We start from the raw sequence: 9,441 nt of genomic DNA on the forward strand, positions 1-9,441 counted from the left end.
CATGCATGGTTACTTCCAACCAACTCACGGGCCTCTGCTTTATGTTAAGCCTTTATCTCTTCCCATAGCGCTTGACCATCCTCCTTCTTACCCCACGATCCACTCAGCTGTCCCATCCTGTGATAGAGATATGGAGTAATCTCATCTTGTAAGAGATTCATGGGACCAGAAGGGTAAGCGCTCCGACTACACAGGGAGAGGACACATTCCATCCATTTGGATCCCGCATTGGCACTAGTGTACGAGCTTGAAGTGTCCGGATCCAGTGACACCGACAGTTCCAAAGCTGGGGAACAACCGGATGCACTTGTGGAGCTCATGATTGGAGATATCAATCAGCGGCCAGTTTGGGGATCAGCGTTGGATGGTGCGATCTTTATGTTAATGGCCACACGAATGTAAGCATGCTTCCCTATGGAGTCATTTTAATTATCTAATATGTGCGAATGTAAGCATGTTTCCCTATGGAGTCATTTTCTTCGTCGCTTCTCTTCGTGAATACTGTAGTAAATTAGCGCCCTTCGATCAATATTCCAGAAATGCACCCCTCAGACACCCAATAGCGGGGACCTTATCATTTCGGGCTGCCTTTCACAGTCTTGATGTGGGTTACATAAACGTACTCCCTCGTGCCTGAGAAGCACCGTATAACGGCCGGGATGATACCATAGTTTGTGTGCCACCTGTCGTACACAAGCGGCTGGCTTGCTGGCATGAAGCGATCCCGCTGTGCTGGTTGTTCTGAACATACGGGGCAGCTGCAGTAGCGCCTATTTTTTGCTGCGACGATCAAGTCCAACCTGTTTCATTTTTTTTAACTTTTATCTTGTACTTTGCGGTGGTAACATGAGTTCAATTAAAGTGCATGCTTTGTTTCGTTTCAGTATGGATCAAGTTTGGCATGACCACTTATTTAACCGAGCAAAAAAATGAGACCAACCAAGGGATAACCCTCGTTAGCATTTTTTTTATAGGAGAAACTCCATGAGCACCGCGCGTTCGAGTCGGGACTCGAACTCGGGGCTCAGCCAACGGGTCGATGCCCCGTCCTCTTAATTAACCGAGCACAATGTGGATTATATGGGTTACTTATTTTATGGTGATACCAGCAGACCTTACAGTGTAGAGATAAAGTGTTCCAGGTTAAAAAAATGTTGCAAGTAACACTACCGAACTAAATGGGATTGCCTTTAAATTTCACCGGTTCCTAGTTGAATAAAAGTCCATTTCTATGTTGTTTTATACGAGTGCAGCGTTCCTGTGCCCAGACTCATTTGCATCTGGTCAGTAAAAAAACAAACAAACACTAGACAAATTCCAAAAAAAATTGTGTGGTAGATAATTTGATGCGTGAGTTTCGCTCCAATTTTTAAATCATTTGAACATCTGAGGAACTCTCAGAAAAAAAGACAAATCGGGTCGGAACAGTGTGTGAACAGTAAACATTTTTACATACCCTGAATTTGTCCTTTTTTGCCGAGAGCTGCTCAGATGTCCAAATGATTTGAAAATTGATGCGAACCTCACGCATCAAATTATCTTCTACACACAAAAATTGGAATTTTTTGAATTTTTCAAGTATTTGTTTTGATTTTTTTTGTCAGGGCGGGTTCACGGTACGTATCAAAGCAGTTACTTGATTCTTTTGTACAAACTGGTGTCACGTCCACGGTACTATTCTGAAAATTTATTTTCATGGACACGGTTCTTCTCTCTTTCAATAAATCTCTCAAGCAGGGATCACTGTCAGTCAGATGTACACCCCGACATAAACAAGCAGGAGTTGCTATCAGATGTACACCAAGCGTACTTCTTTGTTCTGCCGTATCATTTTTATACAATGTGGCCGTCCAATCAGATGTGTGCGTCATTTTTATACCACTAGCCGGCCACCATAATCCACGGCAACGCACAAGCCCTTTTCCACAAAATAACTTCGTACAAACACCGTATCTCTCAGTCTCCTATTTTTAATACGTACTTGACACTATATATACCACCAAGTGCCATCCAACAAACCAGACCAAAGTACAGACACTTGCCATCCTAGGTTGCCTCTGCCGCTGCAGTACTGTCATTGCAGTTCGGTACCTAACCGAAGATGGCCATCCACAAGGCTTTGCTTCTTGCCATCCTCGGCTGCATCTGCCTCTGTGGTACAGTCATTGCAGCTCGTGAGCTGAATGATGACTTGTTGATGGTGGCGAAGCATGAGAACTGGATGGCTCAGTATGGCCGTGTGTACAAGGACACCACTGAGAAGGCACGTCGGTTCGAGGTTTTCAAAGGCAACGTCGAGTTCATTGAAACATTCAATGCCCAAAATCACAAGTTCTGGCTTGGCGTCAACCAATTTGCTGATGTCACAAATGATGAGTTCAAGACAACCAACACAAACAAGGGATTCAAAGCAAACTCCATGAGAGTTCTTTCTTCTGGATTCAGGTATGAGAATTTGAGTTTGGATGCCCTTCCAGCAACGATGGACTGGAGGGCCAAGGGAGCCGTCACTCCTGTCAAGGATCAAGGCCAGTGTGGTAAGTAAAAAAACATTGTGATGCACGGCATATATGTGTTAATATTTTGTTGGATAACACTATAACAACAAAATTATTTCTAGGCTGCTGTTGGGCATTTTCTGCTGTTGCCGCGACAGAGGGCATTGTAAAACTGAAAACCGGGAAGTTGATCTCACTGTCGGAGCAGGAGTTGGTTGACTGTGATGTTCATGGTCAAGATCAAGGCTGCGAGGGAGGACTCATGGATGATGCCTTCAAATTCATTATCAAGAATGGAGGCCTTACTATGGAGTCAAGCTACCCATATACTGCAGCTGATGGCAAGTGCAAGGCTGGATCCAACAGTGCCGCAACCATCACCGGCTTTGAGGATGTGCCTGCCAATAACGAGGGTGCCCTTATGAAGGCGGTGGCAAACCAACCAGTGTCTGTAGCTGTGGACGGAGGAGACATGACGTTCCAATTCTACTCTGGTGGGGTGATGACTGGGTCCTGCGGCACTGACTTGGACCATGGAATTGCAGCCATTGGATATGGAAAGACTAGTGATGGCACGAGCTATTGGTTGATGAAGAATTCATGGGGCACAACTTGGGGCGAAGATGGGTACTTGAGAATGGAGAAAGACATTGCAGACAAGAAGGGCATGTGTGGTCTTGCCATGGAGCCTTCTTACCCAACAAAATAAGAAGATAGCCAAATGCGACCTAATCATGCATATGCACAGTTCTCAAACAACTAAGGTCCCCATATCCTATGTATAGTTCATATGTGCCCGTAAATTGTTTACGAAGATGTATCTTATGTACATACATTGCTATACTTTGTAAAGTAATACTATGTATGATATATTGTATGAGAAAATTGGATTAAGAATTATGATATATATTCCATGAAGCTTTCAAATGTCTAAAACATTTGACTATGTTAAGAGTAAACTCAAAAGGTTATTTTCGTATATATGGTTTTTATATAGTGTCATTTGGTATTTATAGGAATGTGTCATTGGACAACGCCCGAGTGTTACTAAATCTTACAAAAGGGAATAAATGGAGTATATGTTGGGGAAAAGAAATTTTGTCATTGGTGCACTATGTATTTCTCAACCGTGATATTTTTTAGTGTATTATCTCATGTCAAGTTACTGTATGAGCGTGTTCTCTACATCTTACACAACAAGATAAAATCCTAACTCTCCACGACCATAGATCAACAGGAGTATGAGTTATAGTCAATTCAGCTATCGCCATAAACCCGATTCTTATAAAGGCGACCTATACAAGGAGCTTTAACTTCGTACCCGACTTCTGATGAGATTCTATTCTATAGTAAAGAGGAAGAATACTCCTCTATCAACACATGTACGTTGAATCAGCCAATCATTGATGAATTAAACAGTTTCACTACAAACAATCCTGGATAACTGGATCTAAATTGAACTCCATAAATACTTGGATGCAACCTTTTCGTATCTGAACTCCCTCCTTCATGCATTGCCACATTTGCCTTCTTCATCCACTTTGCAACATTTGTACGACACTTCTCATTTTTTTTTCTCCTCATATATCAACATCAAGATGCAGCTCTCCACCCCCCCCCCCTCCTCAATGCATGGGCCACATCCGCATGTTGATCTCACATGCGCTCTCCACAGACATTGATGTGATTGGCTGGTTGGTGGACCGTGGCATTGCGACCATTGGCATGCTATCAACCATTACTTCTGTCGCTAAATTTCATCCACAGCGCATCATGGAACAACATGCAAGTTAAAAGTGCAATATAAAACCCCTCATAAAATTTATATTTGTAGCAAAAAAATACAAAATTTCTCATATGATGCCTATGGTCATATGCGCCAGCGCCAACACCCCAAGTGGTGGACACCAAGGCATGATTATCCCTTCTTCCATCGGTCACGGAATTATTCAGATACTAGCACAATGCCCCGGGGCTTAAGAGATTGTCCACAGATGTCATTGTCTTGTGGCTGTTATGTGATTCGTGATTAAAAAGACAGAGAAAATATAGCGAAAGCTCATCCATCATTCGGTTGATAATCTTAAGCGGTCATAGTGCGTATTTTGCAAGATAAATAGTGTATAACATTTTGAATTGCAATTATAAGCACATAGAAAAAGATCTTTATTTATTTATTTGTATGGTCCCATATGTGGATAGAAAATATAACGAAAGCTCATTACTGGTCTCACATGTGGATAGAAATGCATTTATTTATTAGACTCGCATATGAATTCATCTCCAGCTTCAACATTTATAACTGCCTAGAAAAGATCTTTTGTGCCTCACTAGACATCACAACCGAGAGAAAAGGCTTTGCCAGAATTGCAGAGCCCATTTCCAAGCTCGGCAAGGTCGCCAGCATCAAGGTTGTAGACCGTCCATAGGCGCTGTTGTCGAGGAAGAAGGCCGGCACCATCGGGAAATGGTCTTGGTGCACCATCTTGACACCATGTAGTTGGCCTCCTGTGGTTCAAGGTCGCAGAAGGAGTTGACAAGAATGTATCATGTGGCGCGACAAGGATGGGGCGGAGCAGCGGAGGTCTTGGTACGCCAGGTGCCGGCCTAACTGGAGCATTGGGTTCGTGTGCCTGCTGTCTGATAGACTCGTGCATCTCCCAGATGACGACCAACCCGTTCAGGTGCTCGTGTACGACTCACAGAAGCAAAAGTTGAAAACAAACCTTGAACTTGTAGAAGAAATCTAAATCGACCCTGAACTTTCACTCCCGGAAATCAACACATCGAACTATCCGGTCCCGGTATATTTTGAACCTTGAGAGAGTTTCCAAACAGGGATTGTCGACCTGGCATGTTGAATCCCGGAATTGCTGACTGCGGTCGCAACTGGGCCAGCCCAATAGACGTGTTTTTTTCGTAACCTGTTTGTTCATATTCCTCTAGAGTTTCATATATGAACGCTCATGTCCGTTCTTATATACGACGTGCGATATATAATAACTAGCAGCCTTCAGGGCGATTGGCTAGGTGCGATCAAGCTCACTGATGGCTGCTAATATTTTTTGTCTCTCCTGTAGAAGGGATTGTGTGCATCGATATTCTCATTGATCGTGCACTAGGCACATATATAGGTACAAGGGGTGCGACGCTACCTCTTTTAGCACTGCGTTTGTTTTCCCCGAAGAAGAAGGGATAATGCAGCAAAGTAGCGTAAGTATTTCCCTCAGTTTTTGAGAACCAACGTATCAATCCAGTAGGAGGCTACGCGCGAGTCCCTCGCACCTGCACAAAACAAATAAATGCTCGCAACTAATGCAAATAGGGGTTGTCAATCCCTATAGGGCCACTTACGAGAGTGAGATCTGATAGATATGATAAGATAATATTTTTGGTATTTTTATGATAAAGATGCAAAGTAAAATAAAGGCAAAGTAAATAACTAAGTAGTAGGAGACTGATATGATAATGATAGACCCGGGGGCCATAGGTTTCACTAGTGGCTTCTCTCGAGAACATAAGTATTCTACGGTGGGTGAACAAATTATTGTTGAGCAATTGACAGAATTGAGTATAGTTATGAGAATATCTAGGTATGATCATGTATATAGGCATCACGTCCGAGACAAGTAGACCGACTCCTGCCTGCATCTACTACTATTACTCCACTCATCGACCGCTAGCCAGCATGCATCTAGAGTATTAAGTAAAAAATAGAGTAACGCCTTAAGCAAGATGACATGATGTAGAGGGATAAACTCATGCAATATGAAGAAAACCCCATCTTGTTATCCTCGATGGCAACAATACAATACGTGCCTTGCTGCCCTTACTGTCACCGGGAAAGGACACCGCAAGATTGAACCCAAAGCTAAGCACTTCTCCCATTGCAAGAAAGATCAATCTAGTAGGCCAAACCAAATTGATAATTCGAAGAGACTTGCAAAGATAACCAATCATACATAAAAGAATTCAGATAAGATTCAAATATTATTCATAGATAGAATCGATCATAAACCCACAATTCATCGGTCTCAACAAACACACCGCAAAAAGAAGATTACATCGAATAGATCTCCACAAGAGAGGGGGAGAACATTGTATTGAGATCCAAAAAGAGAGAAGAAGACATCTAGCTACTAACTATGGACCCGTAGGTCTGAAGTAAACTACTCACACTTCATCGGAGAGGCTATGGTGTTGATGTAGAAGCCCTCCGTGATCGATGCCCCCTACGGCGGAGCTCCGGAATAGGCCCCAAGATGGAATCTCGTGGATACAGAAAGTTACGGCGGTGGAATTAGGGTTTTGGCTCCGTATCTGATCGTTTGGGGGTACGTGGATATATATATATATATATATATATATATATATATATATATATATATATATATATATATATATGAGGAAGAAGTATGTCGGTGGAGCAACAGGGGGCCCACGAGGGTGGGGGCGCGCCTGGTAGGGTAGGGCGCTCCCCCCCTACTTCGTGGCCTCCTGTTACTTGCCTTGACATAGGGTCCAAGTCTCCTGAGTTTATTCGATGAAAAAATCACGTTCCCGAAGGTGTCATTCCGTTTGGACTCCGTCTGATATTCCTTTTCTTCGAAACCCTAAAACAGGCAAAAAAATAGCAATTCTGTGCTGGGCCTCCGGTTAATAGGTTATTCCCGAAAATAAGAGTGCTCCACGATACCACATAATGGAACTCAGTTGTAAGGATTTATAGAAATAGAAGAAGAAAGTTGTCAATATTCAATATTTGTATCTAGCTCGAGAAAGCCAACAAATTGCTCATGTTTTAGAAATCGGTTGTCATGTAAGTCAGGGAAGTAGGATGGGGAGGTGTTAGGAAATGTGTGAAAACAATTCCCATATTGTTGATGCTGGCAGAAGACATGGGGATGCATTGACATCGGCAATCAAAAGAAATTTCCTATGTAATCAACCTCTAGAATTGCACGAGCAACACCCTGGTCCATGACATGAGTAAGACCAAATGATCCCATGAAGTAATTACCATACAAAACAGCCAAAAGTTGCGCCCTCTACTCGGAAGCCAGCCAGCGGTATTACTCACATGACTTCTATCTGGCCAGTTGTATCCCATAAATGCTTCCCAATCTTCTCACCCATCTCCTGCTCATCCATGCCAAAGCGCAGCTCCTCTCTCCAGCTTTGTGCCCGGATTGTTGTGACGCTGGTTGGATGGTGGAAGGGATACTGCTGCAAGCCTGCAATAAGCACACCTAGATACTATCCCATCGCTAGTTGCTCTGTTCACTGTTTGTTTATATGTTATCTCCACTACTTAGGTCCTGAATTCCGACCACTATTATTGCAACCATATATAGAATTAGCACATGTTTCAATTTTTTTGGTTTAACAGGAAGTCACTTTAATTATTTTTTGTTTTATTTTTTAATCGTGGATTTCTTTTGTATGTGAGTTCTAGAGCATCCTATATGGAATTGACAGGTTGAAGTGTTGGTGGTTATATGCCATCATGTGTACTCTTGAAATTCAAGATATAGCTAGATGTTCATTATTTATGTATATGATTTCATACATTTTTATATGTCTAATCAGATAAAACAGAGAACTTTCTCTATCTAATAAAGTAGACCAGATTACACAACACAAGCTTGAAGTTGCATAAAAAATGTGTGCAGCGTGTGTTGCAATTCTGAACTTAAAATTGCTCGTAATTCTGGTAGATAAAGAATCTTTAATTCAACTTGACCACTTTGTAATAAAAAATGATTTACGTAGAAATAAATACCATTAAAATAAATGGCAATTGCCACATTTTTTCTACATACATATAGGTTTTTGGTTTTGTTGGAACTATCTTCCTAAAAATTGACCAAAAGAACACTGGTGTATTTTCATCTAGCTCTGCCCTGTCGAAGGAAAGTTCTGTTTTTTAGTAGGATTTTTTTTCTTCGACACAAATTTGGATCCTTGACAAGTATGAGATTTTTAATTCTAGTGGAATCCATTAGAAATCAGGCACATCATATCAGACCGCTAATAATTGCTTGCTCTTTATATCAATAGCCTTTGCTTACCTATTTTCATATTTAATTCATTTGCCTGCTCAAAAAACATAACTATTAGTTTATCGTGATTAATATCATTATAAAATGTGGATTGCTAATTAAAATACCTAAATTGTTGCTTGCTTATTTCATTATCCGATATCTTTTTGGAAGTGTTCATTTTTTTTACTATTGAGCTAGCATTGTGCCCTCGATTTGTTGTGAAACAAAGATATGGATAGTTAGATCGATAAGGTATGGCCTAGATTACACCCTAGTCCATCCCGCATCTAATGAGAAAATATGTACGATAACTACTATGTAGTTCGTAAGAGTCGTGGTCAAGTTGATCGAGTCTCGGTAGAGTGGTTTGGTGCGCATGGTCACGAGTAAGTGTTATACTTATAAAGTAGAATTAGAGGGGCATCGATGTGAAGAAGAGTGCACAAGGATACAACGGAGCTGAACTCAGTTGTAAGGATATATATGAATTAAAGAAGAAAACTGAAAGTATAATCTATGGATGGTAGTTTAAACTGAGAGTCATTTACTTAACCACTTACTATGCACCCTTCAAAGTTAACATAAAATTTTCGTTGGTGATGCATAGTGTATGAAAGCATTTATATATCTAATTAGGTAAGTGGAGAACTTTTTATTTCGAATTAAGAGGACCAAATTACATGACACAAGCTTGAAGCCGCACAAAAAATTATGTACAAAGCATGACGATTATGAACCTAAAATTGCATGCAATTTGAAATGTGCACCTACTCGGGTTTCTTCAGAAAAATTCTTTCACAACTGAATCATTCACTTTATGTCAATAAAGGAAGTAAGTGTTATATTTGTAAAGCAGAATGGGAGGGGCAGTGCTGTGAAGAAGAGTGCAAATAAAGTAA

The 9,441-nt window shown here is 41.2% G+C and overlaps 1 protein-coding gene across 1 annotated transcript; it reads left to right on the forward strand.

Annotated features, from left to right (window-relative positions):
- The first annotated feature begins 2,101 nt into the window (after positions 1–2,101).
- Positions 2,102–3,207, forward strand: LOC119348117 (senescence-specific cysteine protease SAG39-like). Its single transcript, XM_037616473.1, has 2 exons — positions 2,102–2,537; positions 2,621–3,207. The coding sequence occupies exons 1-2, from the start codon at positions 2,102–2,104 to the stop codon at positions 3,205–3,207; spliced, it is 1,023 nt and encodes a 340-aa protein (XP_037472370.1).
- Positions 3,208–9,441: the final 6,234 nt, after the last annotated feature.

This window comes from Triticum dicoccoides, unplaced genomic scaffold, assembly GCF_002162155.2.
Source record: "Triticum dicoccoides isolate Atlit2015 ecotype Zavitan unplaced genomic scaffold, WEW_v2.0 scaffold8587, whole genome shotgun sequence".
NCBI lineage: Eukaryota > Viridiplantae > Streptophyta > Magnoliopsida > Poales > Poaceae > Triticum > Triticum dicoccoides.

Coding starts and splice junctions, on each gene's coding strand:
- LOC119348117 (XM_037616473.1), top strand. CDS start 2,102: ATGGCCATCCACAAGGCTTTGCTTCTTGCCATCCTCGGCTGCATCTGC. Junction 2,538..2,620: donor CAAGGATCAAGGCCAGTGTG/GTAAGTAAAAAA, acceptor AATTATTTCTAG/GCTGCTGTTGGGCATTTTCT.